Here is a 23340-nt window from a genome sequence, read left to right as displayed (position 1 = left end):
GAACCCACTACAGTAGTAATATTATTAATATCTTCACCAAGCTCCGTTTATTGTCCACATTGAAGTTAGCACTGTTAATTATTAAAGTGTGTTGTATAGTATTCATACTGTATATGAAAATTCTAATGAAAACAAATGTTAATATCTTATTTTAACTAGGACCGTGATTCACCAGAGGTCCAGGCTAGGCTGGGTACAATTGATCGTAGATACAAGGAATTGAAAGATTTGAACCAACTACGCAAGCAACGCTTAATAGATGCTTTGTCCCTGTTCAAGCTCTTCAACGAGGCTGACAATGTCGAGGCCTGGATTGACGAAAAGGTATAGTTTTTAACGTTTGATATTTTGTGTCCTTATTATGTAATCGTGCTAAGTGGAGGTAATCAGGAACATACACCCAGCCAAAAGCTTATTTTAAGGTCCTCCACCCAGCCTAATTTTAAATGTTTCCATTCTAATTTTTTTTAAATTTCATTTCAAAACCAACCAACAACAAAAATAATTCGCCAATAAGGAGGGTTAACATACAAATACAGAACTGACACAAATACAATTAACATAGGCCTATATAATGAACATATAAGGAAGCATTTAACTATTATAATAAAGTTAAAAATTATCATGCTTTGTCTAATAACAGGAACAAACTCTTCAAGCATTGCATCCTGGAGAAGATCTTGAATCAAACGACATCCTGCTGTCCCGATTTGGACGTCTTGAGAAAGAAGTTGAGATCAACGCTTCTAAAGTTGCCATTGTCAACCAACTGGCACGACAACTTCTCCAGAGTGAGCATCCAAACTCACCAGAGATCAACCAGAAGCAGAACCACTTGAACCAGAGATGGCATGCTCTGCGCGAATTATTAGATGCCAGACGTGAAGCCATCCTGACATCGCGTGGAATTCAAACATACCACATTGAATGCATTGAAACTACCACTTGGATCAGAGATAAGATGAAGGTCATTGCTGCCACAGAAGAACTCGGAAATGATCTTGCTGGTGTCACAGCTCTGCAACGCCGATTGAAAGGAATGGAAAGTGATATCACTGCCATTGAAGCTAAGGTAATTTTTTTTTCTTGTTTGAGTATGCCTTCGTTTTATTAGCACCTTACAAGCTATTGATCAACACAGAAGTTTTAAATGATTTTTATATTGACTGTTCTTAAATTGTTTACTTGTTTACACAGTTGGATGATCTCAAGAAAGAATCTGACAAGCTTGCCCAAGAACATCCTGAAGAGGAGGAACAGATCAAAGCACGATACAATGACATCACAGAGGCATGGGTGAACCTCAATGATGTTGTAAGTACAATGTTCTCCATCATATGTCAGTGTCTTTACTATGGAATATATCTTGTTTGAAAATTGTGCCACAACCAGCAGAAATCAATACTGTTGTTGTCGAAACAAATAGAAAAAAAAACTCTTATTAGAGCTATTTACATTATTATTTTCTGTTTTCTGCAGTTGAAAGAACGAGAGTCAGCTCTTGCCGATGCTGGTGACCTCCACCAGTTCTTAGGTGATCTTGATGAATTCCAAGTCTGGCTCACTAAGACACAGACTGCCATTGCATCCGAGGACATTCCAAACAGTCTGAAAGAGGCAGAAAAATCTCTGAACAAACATGCTGCTATCAAGGATGAGATCGATGGATATGAAGACAAGTATGCCCAGCTGAAGGAAACAGGAGAACGTGTCACAGAAGGACAAACTGATGCACAATATGTCTTCCTCAAACAGGTAGGATCTTCGACCAAATGTCTTCTTTCATTTAAACTAAGTGATATGACCACCATATAAACCATCATGGTTAAATGGACCTTCTCTTTTCTACAGCAGCAGCTCTAGTACAGTTGCACTGTGTCTCCCTTCCAACTTGGTTATTTTAGTAAAGGAAAGAGGGGATTCCAGATATTTAGGAGTTCCATATGTATATATTTTACCCAGGCATATTTTCTGATGTCTCTCCAAAGAAAAGAATGCCTGACTGATAAAAAAATTATGCATATTAACTAGATTTTAAAACATTCAATATCACTACTTCAGGCTTGAATAAAATATATCACAATTAGCTTTTTGTACACAATTCAATTTTGTTTGTGTCCTATATTATTTTAGCGTCTGCAAGCGCTTGATGATGGTTGGATCGAACTTCACCAGATGTGGGATAACAGACAGCATCTTCTGTCGCAGGCTCTTAACCACCAGATGTTTGTCAGAGATGCTAGACTGGCTGACATCATTCTCAACCAGCAGGATAACTTCTTAGCTAACATTAAACAACCTGTGAGTGGGAGATTGTCCTGTATTTTGTTACAATTTATTTAAAGAGATTATTATTCAGGGGCCATCTTTGATCAAATTAAAATGGACTGAAACAGCAACATGCAAACAAATTTGTTCTTAGTATGCTCATTAACATCACCCTCAAAATACTATCATAATTATAATATTTTTTAGCAAAAGAATAGAAACCAAAATAAAAATATCGACCAATTCATTTTTTTGAAAATTAATTAGTTAAATTATCTTCTTTCCATTTGTCTCTACAGCATAGCTTGGAGGCTGCAGAAGAAGCTATTAAGAAACATGAGAATTTTATCAGCCAAATGGACAACTCTGACGAGAAGATCAACACGGTCATAACCTTTGCCAACAAACTTTGTGATGAGAACCACTATGCTGCTGATAAGATCAACAAGAAGGCAGAAAATATTGATGAAAGGTTGGCAGCAAATTTGTTTGTATAATTAGTAATTAGAGGTTTTGGCAAATATGCCGCAAGCCATACCCACAAAATCCATACAGGTTCAAATCCCTCTTTTACCTGGTTTTAGATCCAGTTTTCACAAGTCCATTTAACATCTGGCTCGTGTAAACTTTTAAAGAATCTGGTGCATCTTTTTGAAGATTAAGAGGTTACCCCAGTTTACTAGTGTGCTCTTAGTAATTTATGTTGTCAAAACTTGTATTCATGTTTGTACAATTCAACACTATTTTAAAATAATTCTTTGACAGACGCAAAGCCAACAGACAAGCAGCAGAAGATGCTCTTGACAAGCTTCGTGATCAGTGCCAGCTGCAGGCATTCCTTGAGGAAGCCGAGGAGTTAGACCAGTGGATCACGGAGAAGATGGTCATTGCTCAAGAAGAGACATATGACGAAGCACGTAACCTGCACAGCAAGTGGCAGAAACATCAAGCCTTCGAGAAAGAGTTGGTGGAGAATAGAGAAAGATTGGACAAACTTAGAGAGGTATAGTGGAGCATATATTAAATCAAAATTAAATTAATTGAGTTTTGAGTAGTGACGACTTGAAGATGTCCAATAATAATGATCTTCTAATCCTGATGGTAGATGGTTACAAAGCCCTAAAGCTCTGTCTACACTATCAAACTTTATGTGACAAAAAAAAATATGGAAATGATGTCATATCACTACCATATTTAGGCATATTATCATCATATTTAGGCACATTACACTTTTTTTTTGCCAAACTAGTTTTATAGTGTAGACAGAGCTTCTTAAGTTCAACAGATAAGATAATAAGATGTATTTAATAAAAATAAATCAATTTTTTTTTTAGCATGGAGATCAGTTGGTACAAGAGAAACCAGAAATGAAAGAAACAGTTGAAGAGCAGCTTCAAGACTTGGAACAGAAATGGCAGGATCTTGAAGACACAACAAAATCAAAGGGCAAGAAGCTGTTTGAAGCCAACAGTCAAGCATTGTTCTCTCAAGGTTGCGACGATCTGGACAACTGGATCACCGATCTGGAGACGCAAGTCGGACATGATGACACGTTGAATGATTTGGTGACTGTTCAGAACTTGCTTAAAAAACAACAGGTAATTTTAAATGTTAGAATGCATATACAGCTGAGCATTCCAGTTAATGATATGAGCTAAGCCCATGTTCCAATCATTGTTTTACTTTTACTGGTCATGAATTCAACTTGGGTTTCATCCTCTGGATCTATCCCATGTAAACCTATCTAGCTGAACTTTACCCTTATGTTGTTGGTAAACAAACATATTACAGGGGATAAGTGAAATATTAGGAGATGTAAAACAATAACATCAAACTGTAGAGGGAACTATTAAACAAAATCATAGGCATCAGCATCTAGTAAACAATTGGATATGCCAGAGGCGTTCTTCTCTGACCCAGTAACAGAGCCTAAATACACTATATCATTGGAATCGGCATCTAGTAAACAATTAGATATGCCAGATGCTTTTTTTTAGGCAATCTAGGACCTAGTAAAAGAGCCTAAATAATATATTTATAAATATGAACTATCAGGGATTTTTCATATTCAAAACAGAACAAAATTACACTATAGTGAAGGCAGGAAGATGAATAAAATATTAGGAACCTTTTGGAGGTCTGAACAATACAAAATGAACATACTGCCCTCTACATTAAATCTATTTATAGAACATTAATCAGTTCATATTGGAGCAGGCTTAGTTTTAACATGTTACACACTTTTAGTATATACTAACATGTTAGGCTTATCTATAATGTACTGGTTTAAACACAACCATGCTGGCGTGGACAAAATAAAAATTACGCTGTGCTTTATTAGTGTTTTATATTTCTATTGACTGGATGTATAGGCACAGTTTAGCTGGATTGGGTTAGTATTTTATTATTCAAATTTTAATTAATTTTTATATTTAATTTTTCTATAGTTGAAATTTCGTAGGCCCCTATTATTGTTCCAAATAACATTAACATTAAGTTAGTCTGAGATCAGACATAAATTTATAAGTACAGTGAAACAACCTACTTTTAAGGGACCCTTTCTCATAAAACAAGCATAAACAGTGCTTTAACACTACAGCCAACCCCTATTCAGAGGACATCCCTATTAAGGGAACACTCTATTTGGTCCGGAAGGTTTCCTCCATTTTAATGGTGATTTTTACTGTAGTGTTTCACTAAGAATACCATAATGTAATTGTGGTTTTTAATCATATAAATATAAAGTAAAGAAGTATGTCAGTTAATTTTTTTATTCTTATGAATTTAATATTTCTTGCTTATATTAAATGTGCCTGACTAAATAAACAGTGTTATATATTCTGAATCTAAACACTGATCCGTCATAATATTTAGATTTACTCTTGTTGCACTGATCCGTCAAAATATTGAAATTTACTCACTGCAAACAAGATGACAAAAAAATAAGAGTTCATGACACAATATGGAATACATATTAACTATTTTAATGAAATGCGTGGGACTTAACAAGTTTATTATACAATTTGTTATTTATCTAATTTAGCATAATATGAATTTGTGATTCAGCAATTATATATGGACCGGGTCATGCATATTCAAATTCGTTTTAGATATTATTGTAACCTTAATTGACATGGCTATAAGCCCAACCGGGAGTGTAATTGAAACATATTTTCAACCCACCGTGTTTTGGTCCTTAAGGCTTTTTTTTCTTATTTTTTTTACCATATTTAATGAGGGTGATCCATCCAGAAATTGCTGATCATTAGGGACCCTCAGAGGTTCACAAGACAAACATAGACACAAGATGTCCAACATAAACAAAGTCTTATTACAAGTCTTTGAGAGTGGAGTTGTAATGTTGTCCTTAGTTTTTTATTGTTCTTTGATTTAATTTGGAAATTTTGATGTAGAGACGATTTTGTCGTTCCTGTTAAATTTGTTATTTATTATACCAGGATTAATGATTTAATTTTAATAAATGCAAATTCTATACAAATCCTTATGTTAATGACAATAAAGAGGTCAAGGAATTAGGTCAGTTTTACACAAAAATAATCACAAAATTTGAATTTCAAATTTAACTCCAACTGTATTAACTATTGTCAATAGATAAACAGAAATTAGAATTTGCTTTTGAAAAAAATAAAATTGTTTTAAAAACCAGTTTTAAGTTTTAATTTGAATCTTTGAATTTTAAAAATATTTTTCTTCCTGTAATATTCAATACTGCTATATGCACAGAAACATTTTGTTTATGTATTTGTTTCCGTCTCTGATGTTATCCAGTCAAGCACCTCATTCAATAACTAGCCCATGGTTAAACTTTGACCAAATTGTACAGCTGTGAAAATGATATGGTCATATTAACTATAAATAAATTAATGAACTTGTTCTCTAGGCAAAATGAATTTCTGAAATTATACTGGATAAATATACTGGATAAATTCATTTTTTTTTAGATCTGTGAAGATACACACGGCATAATCTAAGTGTGTTTGGATTTGTTTATAAATGAATTTGGCATAAATGTATTTAAATACAAATTTTACAAAAATCTTATATTCTTTAAGAATCAGTTTCGAAAGAAAGCCCATTCTAAGGTAATAGAAGTAAACAAGGCAGAGTGTAATTTTGTTTGTGTGTATTTTTAACTTCTTTTTTTTTGGGCTGGTTTTTTTTTGTTGGACTGATTTTTATGTAATTTTATGTTCACAGATGCTTGAAAGCCAAGTAATGGTCAAAAAGAGTCAGGTCAATGACCTTCACTGCGCCGTGCAAAACCTGGAGAACCTTGATGAGATTGAGAAAGTGACCGTTAAGAAACAGGCCGTTGAGGAACGCTTCATGGCGATGTCAGAGCCTCTGACTCAAAGAAGAGCTATACTAGAAAATGCTCAGAAAGGTCACAAACTCATCCGAGATTTTGAAGACGAGAAGGTATTTAAATTAGTTTATATCATTTCTGGTTTACATGCACTAAAAGAAAGACAATTGTCACGGTAATTCAGTGTCATTGTTTAATAATTGACTAAGCCTTGTGTTCTCAATAAGTCAACCGCAGCCCAAATCCAGCATGTGATTTCATATGGCCCACAGAGAACTTACTGCTAAAAAAAAATATAATAATATTGGTAACCCCTGTACTAAGACTCGATGGGATGGGATCAAGTGGACGTCAACACAACATACTTCTAGAAACTATTTTTTACCCTTTTTGACGAATATTATTTTAAGCTCTGTCTACACTATCAAACTAGTTTGACAACAAAAGTGTGATGTGCCCAAATATGATAATGATATGCTTAAATATGGTAGTGATATGACATCATCATGTCCATGGGCACATCACATTTTTTGTCACATAAAGTTTGATAGTGTAGACTGAGCTTTAGCATCATTGATACAACATTTTCATGAGTAGTTTTTAATTTTAAAACGTTACTGTATATGGTATGAATGGTAATTGCTTAAAATGACTAGCTGATGACCAATGATAAAGAGAAAAGCAATTTTGAAGAAAATATTTATATTGGAAATATTATTTATTATTGTGTACAATTTTTATTTTCTTTGTTTATACCAATTATTTTATAAATATAGTGAATAGTATTATTTTAAACTGTACAAAGGTTAACCCGATCATTACTTTTCTGTTTTAAACTGTAAACTGTGTTAAATTTGTATCATGGTAATAATATTGTGAACCCTTAGTGGCAAAATTCTCTCTTTGTACATTGGAAATGTACTAAATATTCATAGCCAAAGGAAAGGTCATACTAAACTTCAACAAGTTTATATGAGTTTACTAATTTTATAAATAAAATATTTGCTAGAGGACATTTTTTAAATGGGTAATTTATGATAATGATGATTATTATACATATACATTATATAAAACATTAATAAAAAATAAACTGCTTATTGACTAAATTACTAAAAGTGGCTAGATTAGGTGATTTGTATTTAGAGTGTTTTTCTCTTCTGTTGTTTGCGTTAACCGTTCTACATCTTTTAAAACTCCATTCATTATTTGTTAAAACGAACCATCTAAACCAGGAATTGAACACTCACTGTGGACAAGACCTTAATTAACATTTAAACGTGGATTTGGATGATAATAACACTCAATGTGGACAAGACCTTAATTAACATTTAAACCTGGATTTGGATAATAACACTCACTGTGGACAAGACCTTAATTAACATTTAAACCAGGATTTGGATAATAACACTCAATGTGGACAAGACCTTAATTAACATTTAAACCAGGATTTGGATAATAACACTCAATGTGGACAAGACCTTAATTAACATTTATCTGTGGCAAGGTTAATTGCTATATAATTTAAAAAGTTCTAGTTCACAAATGTGATAAAAAATGTTCATCTGGTTTTTAGATACAATTATATAGAATTGTCAACTTAGTAATAATTTTAGTATAGTATAGGAGGATGTTTGGTGTATGTTTCATGGCTTTTAGAAGATGTGATGTGCCCAAATATGGCAGTGATATGACATCATCATGTCAATATATGCATATATATAAATCCAAAGGCAAATTACTGAAAAAAATGAAAATGCTGTGGGTGCCAGTGGCTGGTTCTCAATGGAGATACAAAAAAAAAAGCGAAAAGCTAAATCAAAACGATAAAGTAAACAGCCAGAAAAGTTAGCAGAGCTTTCGCGCAACACTAGCCCTTCATCAGTGCAAGTATATATATATATATATATCATTTTTTTGTCACTTAAAGTTTGATAGTGTGAACAGAGCTTTAGTTTGTGATGATTCTGATTAAATCATACATACAGTATGAACTAGGCCTGTTCCCTGAATGTTTCAGATATCAATATAATGAATGTATTCTCTGACGCTTCAATATTAGTCGCCGTCAATTTGTTTTGATTATGGTTATACAATTTGCAACATTGCTATATGAACTAGTTTGAGGCCCGTTTCACTTTGTCTTTCAGAATAATATAAAAGATACTTTTGCTGTTATTTATAAGGCGTTGATTATTACTCTTCATCAATTTGTTTTGATTATGGTTGTACAATTTGCAACATTGCTATATGAACTATTTTGAGTCCCGTTTCACTTTGCCTTTCAGAGTAATATAAAAGATACTTTTGCTGTTATTTATAAGGCGTTGATTATTACTCATCAATTTGTTTTGATTATGGTTGTACAATTTGCAACATTGCCTTAAGGCTTAATATCCATTAAGCCAGTTGCAATGTAATCTGTATAATATTGTTGTCTTATTGTGGGTGAAATTTATGTTTTATATCTAATATACCAGCCGCATTTGCCTGTAATGTTTTTTAATAGAACGATAATGCTGATGTACCATGCATTTATTACATCTTTATAATTGCTATATTTGAAGTTGAAGATACCTGTCTGTTCTTCAGAACATCAAATCATTCGTAACGAGGTTTTATATGATGTTTTTCCATTTGATACTTTTTCCTTTTACTGAAATGAATTTCAGCATTCACAACCCGTAAAAATGTATTACTATTGTTTTGCTCGGCAGGCTTGGATTCAAGAACGTATGCCTCCAGCGACGTCTCAAGACATCGGTAACAATCTTCAAGCCGTACAAACGCTACAGAAGAAGAACAACTCGTTAAAGGCTGAGGTGGATGGCCACGAGCCACGTATTGTGGAGGTCTGCGACCGTGGAAGGGCAGCTATCGACGAGAATCATCCATTTTCGGATCAGATAGATAAGTCAATTGGTGAAGTGAACGACCAATGGGAGAAGCTGAAGGACGCGGTTGATGCTCGTAAAGACCGATTGATTGAGTCTGAAAAAGCACAAAGGGTAAGTTAGTTATTTATTGTTTTATTGCATTGATTAATAATTATAACCCATCTTCATTGTTTGAAAACCAACCTGTAAAGCGGGCTTTCTCCAACAAAAAATATGATGTGTCTATATATGGACTTTTTTTGTCACATAAAATTTGATTTGTAGAATGATGCCTGTTTCATGGCCTGACTGGAAGATGGAAGTGACGAATTAATTAAAAAAAGTTTACTTAGAACAATAGATGTGTTAATAATATTATTTATTCACCTGACATTGAGTGGTACACTTGTGGCCATAACAACCTTTTTGATTATTATAACATATCTATTGCATAAACCTACAACTCTGAGATGTGTAAGCAAACAGTGCCACTTATTTTCTTATTCTAGTATTACTTTGATGCCAATGAGGCTGAAGCATGGATGAGCGAACAAGAACTTTACATGATGGCTGAGGAACGTGGTAAAGATGACTCAAGTGCTATGGCCATGATGAAGAAGCACAACATCCTAGAAAGCGCCGTGGAAGATTACGCAGACACAATCAACGACCTGTCAAAGGAATCTAGGAAACTTATGGATGAGAACCACTCACAGAGGTTAGCAACATTATTGGTTTCTCTGTTATATGAAAAGGAACTGAAGTCTTAAGATTTAAATAGTACAAATGGTTAAGAGGCCTCTTTAGATCATCATTATCATCATCAACATCTTCTATTAATGTGAAGGATCCTCAAGGATGCCACTAAGTTCCATGTTTCTACATGATCTCTCCACTTCTTCATCTCTTGCTCCTCTTGTTCCTCCAAGCCAATTTGCTTTCTTTCTTTACCATATCTTTCCACGTCACCTTTGACCATCTCTTTACTCTTCTTTCAACTTAAAAAAATGATGAATTCATGATAAGTCATAATAAAATAGACATACATACAGTACTATATTTTTTTTATCCTTTTCTCACTGAACTAGAAACATAACCATGACCTCTATCTGAAAGGGTCAATCCCAGTACCAGCCAGATCACCTGTCGAATAACATAGAACATACCTCACAATGCGATATCTATCCTACACATAACCACAACACAGTAATAGAAACTGACTATTTTTCATAAATTATTAAAATATCATCCTTTGTATTTTCATTTTAAGCTGTGACAATTGCCGTGTCATACGCCATTAATTTCGCCACCTGTTTTTATTATGCTCTAAAAGCTGCATGCCTCCTATTCTTGTGTTTCGTTTATTTCTAATGATTCTCAAATCCATATCTGTAGTCGTATATCATACAGCTAAACATTACTATAATGTGATATTTTTTGACAACCTCTCTAATTGTGTGCTAGAAATATTCCTTATAATACTTCCATTGCTTTTTCATGCACATTTATATATAATTAATTAAAAGATATACTAAACTGAGATTGACGTTACGGTACCATCAAAGAACAATTTTCAAGATCAAGTAAAAAAACAAAATAATAATCTTAAATACACTAAGCACACTATTTGTCACTGGTTGGAGGTACACACCTAATGGGAGACAGTGGCTTAGGCTGCTTTTGTGCTTTCCTGGCAGCTAGTGACTATGATTTTATATTTTCTTTTGCGTTGTGTTTGTTTAATTTGTTGATTTGTATTATATTTTGTAAAATGTGTATTTTGCCTGAATAAATAATAATAATAATAATAATAATAATTTATTACTTGTTTAATTGTATTATATTTAATTTGGGACACCTCTAGTAAAGTAAACTTTGTTGGGTCCCAAAGGTGTCCCTGTATAAAGTAAACATTAAAGTTATATTTTTATTTATTTTTTGTTTACCACTTAGTGACCAGATTGCAATCAGACAATCTCAAATTGACAAATTATATGCCGGTCTGAAAGACTTGTCACAAGAACGACGCCACAGATTGGAAGAAGCTGTACGACTCTTCCAGCTCAACAGAGAGGTCGACGATCTAGAACAATGGATTGCTGAACGTGAGGTCGTTGCAGGGTCACATGAATTAGGACAAGACTTTGAACATGTTACAGTAAGTTTTGTAATTTTTTTTCACTCTATAAATTGTACATAATTATTAAGAATAATTGAGGGTAATAATAGGATACCAGCTATATGAATCTAGGCATGAAAATTTACCAAATACAACCAAAAACATAATATACTTGTGTGTTACTTTCACCTGCAGATGTTACAAGATCGTTTCCGCGCTTTTGCCAGCGAGACCATCTCAGTCGGAACCGAAAGAGTGAATAAGGTCAACAAGATGGCAGACGATCTGATCGAGGCTGAGCACTCGGACGCCCCTACTATCGCTGAGTGGAAGGAGGGTCTGAACGAAGCCTGGGCTGATCTAAGGGAACTGATCGACACAAGAACACAGGTATGATAGAAAATATCTTGTGTGTAACGTTAGATTTTTAAGCCTTATCTTGATTATTTATTTAATTTATTGTTTGAAGGTTTACAAACTAAAATAAACTAAATATGTAGATATAAATTTTATTTTTTTATTTTTTATTTATTTTTTATTTTATTCAATCGAAACCAACAGCGACAATTACCGCCACTAACAGGTTTGATACAAACAAAGCCAGGACTGTTTAAAGCACCTTGATTGGTCCTAACATTGATCAAGGGCTTCTCTCGTCCAGTGCCCACCTTGACCAGAGGTCTGAGGCAGATACTAGATGCATGGGCTGCCATAAGAGTCAGCAGTGCTGATTTCAAATGCCTAACGGGACCCCAGCTCCGTATACAGCACCCGTTATTCCCAGATGGTCTCCCATCCAAGCTCTACCCAGGCCCAACGTCGCTTAACTTCGGTGATCTGACGAGAACCGGTGTTTCAACGTGGTAAAGCCGTATAAAGTGTGCAGTATGCCATGTATTTATAGTTCTGAAAAGAACAGTTGAGATTCTCTCTCGCAACTCAACTGTTCTTTTCAGAACGAATGTGGTATATCACAAACTTTATATCTACACAAAAGCAGAAGCTTAATATTTTTAGTCTTTACTATTGAATTTATTCACTGACTTTTCTTAAATTTACAATTTAATTTTTGTTTAGATGTTAGCCGCATCTTATGAATTACACAAATTCCATCACGATGCTAAAGAAACACTTGGAAGAATACAGGTATGTGTTTGTTGATATTAAATTAAATTGTGACAATGGAAAAAAAAAAAAAAAAAAGTGCAGTAAGATGGAGAATTTTTATTTTGATGTTGCTTTGTTTTTTATTATTAGGAAAAACAAAATTCAATGTCAGAAGATCTTGGCAAAGACGGTAATACGGTGACGGCGCTACAAAGAAAACATGAAGCATTCGAGACGGACCTAAAAGCTTTAGCTTTCCAGGTAAAATAGCTGGGCCACTATACCTATTCTATATAGGAGAGTGAAGAGAACATTACTGTGTGAACTCATAATTGTTGAACATATACTGCATATACATTTGTAACATCTTACCTTATGGTAGGAACAGTGATCAGAGTAGCCTGTCACATTTGGCATGTAATCTTCTGTTTTCACGCTGCTGCTCTAGCCCGCTACGTCACACGAGATGACTCATTTATTAGATGAAATCAAGCAGCAGTTATAGTACTACACTTTGACATTTTTGTTAAAATGGAAACTCGACTATAATTTATAGGTACCAACTGTATTTCTGGTATTTCATGACAATACTGTATTTGGCTGTCAGATAATCATTGAATTATTATCAAAACAGTCCAGGAAAGTTTTTGTTTGTAATATGATACTTCACACTTGAAGTATCTAAGGTCGTGTTCGTACGGTGGTTAAAATAAGCGCTTAATTTCACCCATGCCTCGGGTTATAAATTGAGCGTTGTTCGTACTTGAAATATTTAACCGCTTATTAATGCTTAATCGACGAATCACAAACCGGAAATTACGTTTTAAGGTCAGTTGTATTTACAACCTACGACCCCATTTTCGCACGCTAGTTTCGTGTTGTATATTTTTTACTCGCGATCTTTCTTTACAATAACAATTACTTGTTACCTTTTACACTGCTTATCCTTGCGACAAACCTTATGCCTCTTAACGCCGATAATCCTGCCGAAATATGCCTTCTCCTGACGACCATTATTTTACTCATTGACGAAGAATTTGAGCCCAATGTTTAACGACGGAAACACCACCGACCAGCGGCTCCCCGACCAGCGGCTCCCCGACCAGCTAGGCCTACTAAGCGGTCTACACCAACAAGGACAGCACCAGCTGACGATCGCTCTCGAAGCGTGTATGGAAGAGCTTCGTAGGAGAAATGACGGGCCTAGGCAGCGAACGTTTGTCAAAATTTGACACATTGCCTCTATCGGAGATTTATTATCCTCGAAGGCCGAGTATAATTGGATTATCGCTGAAATAACCTGCAAATTTGGTGAACATTTTACCTCGAATTTTTTGTAGCCTGAGGCAAAAGTTAATTGGATCACGCGAACGGAAATCGGGAATAAGCTGGTATTTTCAACCCCTACGAACAGGCCCTAAGGTGTGATGAAGTGACCTCCAGAATTGACCTTAGCAATAAAATAAACTAAATTGAGTCTGTTTCATATCAAAGTTATTCACTTCTGTAACAAAATTCACATTATAAAAAGAGAAAAGAAACGTTTAATTATAACTCAAAAACCATTGTCTGACAGACAATTGAAGTATTTTTTGCTTTTAATTACATTTTTTCAGGTAAAATAACTATTATGTGACAATAAAATGACAAATTCAAAAACAAATTTGAAATAAAAAAATATTTTTCAGAGGGACAATATATCTTTAAAACTGTTACGTCAATAAGCGATCAGCGTTTTTTGTAAGAAATATTTCTTGTTTAATCTACCCAATTCCAGAGGTAGTCAACCAGTCCAAAGTTGTCTATTTTTCTAGATATGAATATTAATTATCTATTTTACATACAGGTGAAGTCAGTCCAAGAGGATGCTGGCAACCTTCGTGCGGCGTATGCAGGAGACAAAGCACGAGACATTGATGAAAGAGAACGTGAGGTTGTTGAAGCATGGAATGCGTTGAAAGCAGCAGTGTCCTTCAGAACAGAGCGACTACATGACACGCTAGACTTGTACAGATTCTTGAATATGGTGCGAGCTCTCCAGCTGTGGATGGATGACATCTCAATCCAGATAAACACACAAGAAAAACCAAGGTTTGTTCACTTTCATTAAAGAAAATAACTCTGAAAATAATTAAAGCTCAAAATACTAGATATGATATTATTAATTTGAATCAAAATGTTATAAAACGAGAAATTCCTGAATAGGTATTAATTGCTAAGCCACCTCCTATCATCACCATATTTGGGCATATCACTACCATAATTGGGCATATAACATTTTTGTTGACAAACTAGTTTGATAGTGTAGATTAAAGCCTACAACAAACAGCTTCACTGCCTTTGATTCTTAGCCTTAGGTAGCAGGCTAAAGACCATATCATCCCTGGATAATTTTTGGAGTTAAATTACTAGTTAATTTTACTGGTTTTGATTTTTTTGTTTATTTAGGGACATCACTGGAGTAGAACTTTTGATAAATCACCATCAGAACATCCGGTCCGAGATTGACACGCGTAACGATAGCTTTACGGATTGCTTCACGCTCGGGAAGGACATGTTAGCAAAGGAACATTATGCGTCAAAAGAGGTACGTATAAATATAGAATAACCTACATATATTATCTCATTCGTTGTGACGGGAAAGTGTCCCCTTAATAGAGGTGTCCCCCAAAGGAGGAGTTCTTCTGTATTTCTTTTAGATCTGTGTAAGAATGTGATTTGGTTAGATTATCTTTACCAACAATGCATACTGAATATAACTTGCAAGGTACAATCACTTTATCAAAAGACATTATATATATATTGATCAAACAAGCAAATTTGTTCAATCACTTTATTCACATTAGTCATTCATATGAAAACAATGATTTTAGAATTGTTTGAAAAAGAAAAGTAACATCCACCATCAATAAAAAATAACGTTGGGTTTTCTTAATTTCAGATCCGTGAAAAGCTTGTGACAGTAGGCAACCAGAGGTGTGCAATGATAGCTGACTGGGAGCATCGATGGGAGTACCTCCTTCTCATCCAAGAGGTGTATCAGTTTGCAAGAGATGCCCACATCGCTGAGGCCTGGCTCATCATGCAGGAACCATACCTGAAGAGTGAAGACTACGGGGTGAGTTTTTTTTTAATTACCTCCGTGGCTTAGTTTCAAGTTTGAATTCATTTTTCAAATTGCATATATTTATAAGATACTTTGATGATGGTGGTTAAGATAAAGCAAAAATGGAGGGAAAAAACCAAAAGAGCAAAGCTTAATTTATTATACATATAAAACGGACAATACATAAACAAATAAGACGAGAGTTTATGTAGTCGATCACGTGTGTGTGTTTCTTTCTATATATGTTAGTTAGCAGGATTACTCAAAAAGTTATATGTAAAGGATATTTCCATAGCTGTATGGGAACACGTCATTAAATTTTCATGTCTAGACGGAGGGTTGCGCCCTTCTAGTCCTTCTATAATAAAATTGAAACATTTTAAAAATCATATTAGAAATGCTATGTACTTGAATTTCTTATTAAATATTATATTTTCTTTTATCGTTAGAACTCCCTTGATGAAGTCGAGAAATTAATCAAGAAACACGAAGCATTTGAGAAAGCAGCTGCCACCCAGCATGACCGCTTTATAGCACTAGAAAAATTAACTACTGTAAGTCACTTACTACTTGGTTGATTCATTACCACGATAAATTTTTTTAAAGTGATTATAATGATAATATTAAAGCTCTCTCTACACTATCAAACTACTTTGACAAAAAAAGTGTGATGTGTCCAAATATGGTAGTGATATGCCCAAATATGGTAGTAATATGACATGTCCAAATAATAGCACATGTAACAAGGGAAATCCATCAAATTTGTGGTCTGTTTCATTCCTGATCTACCCAAACTTGACCTTATTTCATTTAAAGTATAAATACAAGATGGTGTTATTATGCATCCCTTGTGTATACTAAGGGTGACCGTTAAGTAGTTTAAAAACATATATTCATTGCTTTAATATTCTTTGGACTTGTTATAATTACTCTAGAAAGTACTTCTGAACTTAGTCCATATTTCAGATTTAAACAAAAAATTGTGGTGACGTTATCATTCTATTTTCTGTTATATTAAAAAAGAATAAAATTATTTAAGATGTTCAAATTTAATTGAATGTATATTCCATCTTCAGTTTGAATTGAAAGAGCTACGAAGGAAAAAGGCAGAGGAGAGAAGAGCTCTTAATTCTTCCGATGAAGACATTCCACCTATAAAAGAAGCGCCCTCTCTGCAGCATTTGCTGGTTGAAGAGTTTCTTCAGACCGAGAGTGAACGCGAGAAGGATGATGAAAAGGTTGAATATGAAGAGCCAAAGCAAGATGATATTCAGATTAAGTAAGAACTAATGAATGTTTAATGATTTTTTTTTTCCTTTTTACCATATATGGTAATTGAATTTCATAGTTGTTTACATCATATATGCAACATACACATTCATTTATTAAAAAAGCCAAACCTGATTAATATTATAATTTTGTTATGATAGGAAAGTGGTTAGTGGCAGAGTTTTGTGGTTATCAACCTTGCCTAATGATTTGATTCAAAGATCTTGGTTCAATTCAGTCTTACTAACATTTTGTTTATTGAACTTCTATTAGTTACAGCCGACATATGGTGGATGACGATGATCAGCAAGTGGTTTCAGAGCGTCTGGACAACGTCAAGCACGAGATGGAGGCTGCCATCAACGTGTTTAACGGCGAATCTGCCGAGAGCGATCGAAATGGTTCAAACGAATTGTTGAACGGAGATGAAGAACATGCTCAGAGCACACCAAGCACTATCAGCGAGAGAAAAGAGGATGTAGCAGAGGGCAGCAGTCGGGGAGATGCTCCGTCATTCCAAGCTGAGGGAAATCTAATTAGAAAACATGAAATGGAATCAAATAATAAGAAAGCACATAGCAGGTAATACATTCAAGACACATGGTGCCAAATTATCTAAGCGAGACCAAGTCTAGACACTCCTCAGCCAGGCCAAGTCTAGACACTCCTCAGCCAGGCCAAGTCTAAACACTCCTTGGCCAGGCCAAGTCTAGACACTCCTCAGCCAGGCCAAGTCTAGATACTCTTTACCCAGGCCAAGTCTAGACACTCCTCAGCCAGGCCAAGTCTAAACACTCCTCGGCCAGGCCAAGTCTAGACACTCCTCGGCCAGGCCAAGTCTAGACACTCCTCGGCCAGGCCAAGTCTAGACACTCCTTGGCCAGGCCAAGTCTAGACACTCCTCAGCCAGGCCAAGTCTAGACACTCCTCAGCCAGGCCAAGTCTAGACACTCCTTGGCCAGGCCAAGTCTAGACACTCCTTGGCCAGGCCAATATCTATATAAATTGAGTTCATATGTATATTTCATATAACTTTTCAGGTCATGGCATCAAGTTTTCTGTGTACAACAAGGCTCAGACCTTTTCTTCTACAAAGATCAGAAGTCCATATCTCATGGTACCTATCATGGAGAACCTCCAATATCTCTCATTAGTGCGACAATAGCAGTTGCTGACGATTACACTAAAAAGAAGCACGTTTTCAGAATCAGGTATGCAGACATTTTTTTAGCGTACGCTTTATACAGGGTAGCACTATAATAATAGTATAAATTACTACAGTATAAATTCAAACTGTGGGCTTACTGTTTAACCTATGGTAACCCATATAGCATTACTACAGTAAGATTAGATTAGATGTTCTTTAGTTTTCATTTTTTTTTTCATATAAAATACAATTTATTTTTATTTTTTCTCTTTTCTTACCTGTTTTGTGTAAAGGACTTACGGGTTTGTTTTTGTTTAAATTTTATTTTTGTTTTGTGATTTTGTTTCCAAGTCTTAATACCTAGATAATTTGTAGTACTGTACAGTCAACTCTCCTAATACCGCACTTTCTGAAAATCGGAAACGGACATTTCTTGAGGTCTAAAACATCCAAAATTCTGTTTTACAAACACATTCAGAATTCCAAACTATCCAGAAACCAGTCCAAGGGTGTCCGGGAGATTTGACTGTATATCTTTATCCACTGGTTTCAATATTGGGTATAGTTGTGTGTGTGTGTGGTGTGTGATATTGAATCGTGTTGAAAATAACTGGTTTGTTTAAAATGTGTGATTTAATATTTTGAATTATTGATATTATGTATTATTAATAGGTATTTCTAATTCTTAATAACATCTTCTGTATTCAAATCTACACCTTTTAACAATATTCTTATTCCAACTAATGTTACTTGTGCCCAACCTCATATTTCTGCTTATTAAACTGCTGTAAGTGTAACTGTTATTTCTGTAACTGCTGATAGCTTCTGTGACTGCAACTGTTGCGACTCCAACTGCTCTGACTGCAACTTCCACAATCCACATTCATTAAAATTCCACAGTTCAATCCTGGCCTGTTCCCATGGTTGTAACTTGCGACTGTTTCTACTCCACTCCCTAAGCCTCAATTTATACTACGTTTATAAGCACGATATAGTTTATTCATTGACAATTACTTGCTGTTAATGTGTATGGAATAAATACATTAAAAAAAACTGCTGCTAATCAACCAGCTACCTACACTTTTGCTACCATAGTAAAATTGGGTGATGTCGAATGATGGGGATTATTTTCCGATGCCCTACAATTTTGGCACATGCCCCCTCAGCAACCTTGTTACCTAACAAGTGTTGCCACTAGCAGTACTAAGTATATTGCTACCATTTATAGCTATTTCTACAACCTCGTTACCTAACAAGTGTTGCCACTAGCAGTACTAAGTATATTGCTACCATTTATAGCTATTTCTACAACCTCGTTACCTAACAAGTGTTGCCACTAGCAGTACTAAGTATATTGCTACATTTATAGCTATTTCTACAACCTCGTTACCTAACAAGTGTTGCCACTAGCAGTACTAAGTATATTGCTACCATTTATAGCTATTTCTACAACCTCGTTACCTAACAAGTGTTGCCACTAGGAGTACTAAGTATATTGCTACATTTATAGCTATTTCTACAACCTCGTTACCTAACAAGTGTTGCCACTAGGAGTACTAAGTATATTGCTACCATTTATAGCTATTTCTACAACCTCGTTACCTAACAAGTGTTGCCACTAGGAGTACTAAGTATATTGCTACCATTTATAGCTATTTCTACAACCTCGTTACCTAACAAGTGTTGCCACTAGCAGTACTAAGCCTATTGCTACATTTATAACTATTTCTACTAACTAAACACATCTATTTCTGCTACCATAATTTTGAACTAACAAAATTAATACATAATATTCTATATGACTCTATGGGTATGATATTTTGGTGTTATTAGTAAGTTAATTTATTTTTGCAGTGAATTTCATGTTAACAAGTAATCTTTGCCAGCAGTTATAATTGTTGCTACAGATTTTAACCATCACTGGTTGGACTAATATTGTTACTTTATCTTTTTTTATACTCTGCTACTAGTATCACTGGAATATTATATTACTAATGCTTTTAATTGCTATCTCTAATACATCTCTTGTAAGCAGACGTAATATGATAATTAAAATCATATTTAAAGTGCTACTGTATGTCTGCTATTACTGCTACAGCATCTACAGTATTACTGCTATGTCTACGATTTATGCTACATCTTGTATTACTGCTTATACTATTATCTAACATAACTACTGCATACATCTAATCATTTCTATAAATTTAATTCTACTATTACTAATACTACTTTATATTGTTGATAGATGAATGAAATCATTGTTTCAATATATTTTTCAGGTTAAATGATGGAAACGCCTACTTGTTCCAGTGTAAAGACAGTAATGAAGTGAAATATTGGATAGACTGCCTGAACGAGGCAAGCAAACATCCCACAGACCAGCAGAAATCGGCTACAATGCCCGCAGACACCGGCGCTGGCAAGAAACCAAAATCTGGCAAAGGCTTCTTCACCCTAAAGAAATGAGAAAATTTAAATAAATAAATGCTTACTTTATTATTATAAAATAGAATTGAAAAATAAAAGTGTGTAAATTAAAAATTTGAAATTCCAAATGTAGAAGAGTGCTGAATATTGTGGACTTTTTGAAGAACAGTATAGGAATTGTAGTAAGAGGTGCACCTGTGAATCTAATGAAATGAATTCATTCATTGTAAAGTTTAATTTTAAAAAATTAAAAATGTGTTTCATTGTGTATATTAATTGATGTAGTGTGGTGTAGATTCCTAGGCTTTTAAATTATTAAGAATTATTGCTAGACATTTGAATAATTTAGATCGAAAATGAGATCTTAAAAATGGACGTGATTTTCTGGATCGATCCCAAATTGCGACGGCTTTTTCTAGATAATGTGACGGAATTCATTTTCTCATTTTTGTAGTTTCGTAAGTTGTTGTAAATGAGTAAAACATAACCAAAGTATTCAATTAAAGCATATTGATAATTTCTAATATCGAAGTTTACTAAAACTTAATGACATTTAATAGATAGTATATTAAATAATGTGTGTATTTTGTTGCTCTATTGTTCCATATTGCCGTTCTCACAGTAGATAGTCCAGTGTTGCTAAACACCATTGTTTTTGCGTTCATTGTACCCAAGTATCATGCTAATACTGATTATTATTTTTAAACTTAATTTCTATATGAAATCATTTATTTATAATCAAATTATCATTAGAATTAATAAAACACAGTATAGTAAGACTTGTTTGTAGTTACACAATCATGTTGCACATAATATTAGTGTTTGTTAGCAACAAAATGATACCTTATAGCGACTACCTTTATTAATAGACATTTTGGGTGGTGAATGGTGTATTTTATATTTTTCATGTCAAAGGTCACCACCCTTATTTTTGGTATTAGTATCTGAAATCTGTGTTTTGTTTCCTCCAGTTTGTTGTGTGTGTTTGTCCGCACAAGTTTAATCTTCTCATGAACAAGAGGTTAATTAGCATATTTAAATTAATTAATTTACATAACATGTGTATCACGTTATTCAAATGATTATTTTCTTAATTTTGTATCTGATTGTTAAAGTATTATTTAATTTACTACACTGATTAATTTTCTTAATAGAGGTTTTATTTGTTATTATTTTTCTTTATATTTTTGGTAATATTTACTACACTTTCACAATTTGAATGTTTAGCTTAGATGTAACCAGGTATAGGCGCTTTTGCCGATACTATTCGTAGTTGTGTACATTGCATTTAATGTGAAACGTTTGAATTTTTAGAAATGATGTTATAGCACAGATACAATTTTGGTGCATCATCTACACATAATATCTACATATTATATTTAAATGTATCCTAATAAGAATTTATATAGAGATATAAACAAAAATAGTTCACGAAAAAATTGAGATAAATTCAACAACGATCTTGTTTTTCTTGCATAATTTTAAAATAATGGTGCCAGTTTTTAATACTAATTTAGGATTTAGAACAATGATTCTTAAAATTGTTGCGTTATAATTCTCAACACCACAGCCTGCATTTGGAGTTTCAATGTAGTACATTTTTAGTTTAGGTTATTTTTTTTTTCCTCGAGTTTAGTTCTTTTTTTTTCAGCCGTTTGCTTTTTTTGTTCTTTTTAATCTCTATGTGAAATCAGTTGATTACGGTAGTTGGCATACATCTTATGTGGCATGCTAGCGAGCAATTAAACATTGTGAAAATACCAAGCAACTCTACACTGTTTAATTCTTTATATATTTATATATTATGTGACATGTATAAAGTCGTATGGTGTCATAGTAAACCAGTTAGGTGAAAAAGGGACACCATTTTTCCATTTTCATAAAAAATCCCTGTACCCTGTTCAGGGAATTTAGCGAAAAATATTATAGACTTTTCAAAATTCAATTATGCTCCACGTATATTGTGTTATAGTAATCCAATTTTTTTTTATTTTTCGACGTAACAGGGTTTATGGCACTATAAGATGATGATAAAGCAATATATGATCACAATAACTGAATTTTAAAAACTTGATATTTTGGCCATTTTTCGAAAAAATCCCTGTACTAAAGTACAAGATTTTTTTATTTAAATATCCAATTTTCGACCATTTTATTTTTCGAGATAACATGGTTCGATGGCACTATAAGATGATGATAAGCAATATATGATCACAATAACTGAATTTTAAAAACTTGATATTTTGGCCATTTTTTGAAAAAATCCCTGTACTAAAGTACAAGATTTTTTTTTTTAAATATCCAATTTTCGACCATTTTATTTTTCGAGATAACATGGTTCAATGGCACTATAAGATGATGATAAGCAATATATGATCACAATAACTGAATTTTAAAAACTTGATATTTTGGCCATTTTTCGAAAAAATCCCTGTACTAAAGTACAAGATTTTTTTTTTTAAATATCCAATTTTCGACCATTTTATTTTTCCAGATAACATGGTTCGATGGCACTATAAGATGATGATAAAGCAATATATGATCATATAGCAATATTATCACATAATAACTGAATTTTAAACACTTGATATTTTGGCCATTTTTCGACCATTTTATTTTTCGACATAACGGGGTTCTATGGCACTATAAGATGATGATTAAGCAATATATGATCATATACAGCAATTATGCAATAGT

General features: G+C 33.8%; 1 protein-coding gene and 1 pseudogene across 3 annotated transcripts in view; one reads left to right on the top strand and one right to left on the bottom strand.

Annotated features, from left to right (window-relative positions):
- The window catches only part of LOC140061024 (spectrin beta chain-like), a 55116-nt gene extending 32528 nt beyond the window's left edge, over nucleotides 1-22588 (top strand). For all 3 annotated transcript variants that reach the window (XM_072107425.1, XM_072107423.1, XM_072107424.1), the window contains 23 exons: nucleotides 160-324; nucleotides 644-1072; nucleotides 1198-1314; nucleotides 1480-1755; nucleotides 2134-2301; nucleotides 2568-2740; nucleotides 3034-3271; nucleotides 3603-3866; nucleotides 6487-6708; nucleotides 9310-9600; nucleotides 9978-10186; nucleotides 11422-11626; nucleotides 11783-11977; nucleotides 12665-12733; nucleotides 12845-12955; nucleotides 14541-14785; nucleotides 15143-15281; nucleotides 15636-15812; nucleotides 16250-16354; nucleotides 16877-17079; nucleotides 17343-17651; nucleotides 18110-18280; nucleotides 20496-22588. In XM_072107425.1, the coding sequence (XP_071963526.1) occupies nucleotides 160-324; nucleotides 644-1072; nucleotides 1198-1314; nucleotides 1480-1755; nucleotides 2134-2301; nucleotides 2568-2740; nucleotides 3034-3271; nucleotides 3603-3866; nucleotides 6487-6708; nucleotides 9310-9600; nucleotides 9978-10186; nucleotides 11422-11626; nucleotides 11783-11977; nucleotides 12665-12733; nucleotides 12845-12955; nucleotides 14541-14785; nucleotides 15143-15281; nucleotides 15636-15812; nucleotides 16250-16354; nucleotides 16877-17079; nucleotides 17343-17651; nucleotides 18110-18280; nucleotides 20496-20682 (4668 nt within the window). In that variant the 3' untranslated portion in view covers nucleotides 20683-22588. The remainder of the gene's footprint in view (nucleotides 1-159; nucleotides 325-643; nucleotides 1073-1197; nucleotides 1315-1479; nucleotides 1756-2133; nucleotides 2302-2567; nucleotides 2741-3033; nucleotides 3272-3602; nucleotides 3867-6486; nucleotides 6709-9309; nucleotides 9601-9977; nucleotides 10187-11421; nucleotides 11627-11782; nucleotides 11978-12664; nucleotides 12734-12844; nucleotides 12956-14540; nucleotides 14786-15142; nucleotides 15282-15635; nucleotides 15813-16249; nucleotides 16355-16876; nucleotides 17080-17342; nucleotides 17652-18109; nucleotides 18281-20495) is intronic.
- On the bottom strand, nucleotides 12347-12464 carry LOC140061402 (5S ribosomal RNA; annotated as a pseudogene).
- Nucleotides 22589-23340: the final 752 nt, after the last annotated feature.

The sequence above is a fragment of the Antedon mediterranea genome, chromosome 10, assembly GCF_964355755.1.
Source record: "Antedon mediterranea chromosome 10, ecAntMedi1.1, whole genome shotgun sequence".
Lineage (NCBI taxonomy): Eukaryota > Metazoa > Echinodermata > Crinoidea > Comatulida > Antedonidae > Antedon > Antedon mediterranea.
The sequence above is the reverse complement of the archived record's forward strand: the minus strand, read 5'-3'. Positions and strand labels throughout refer to the sequence as shown.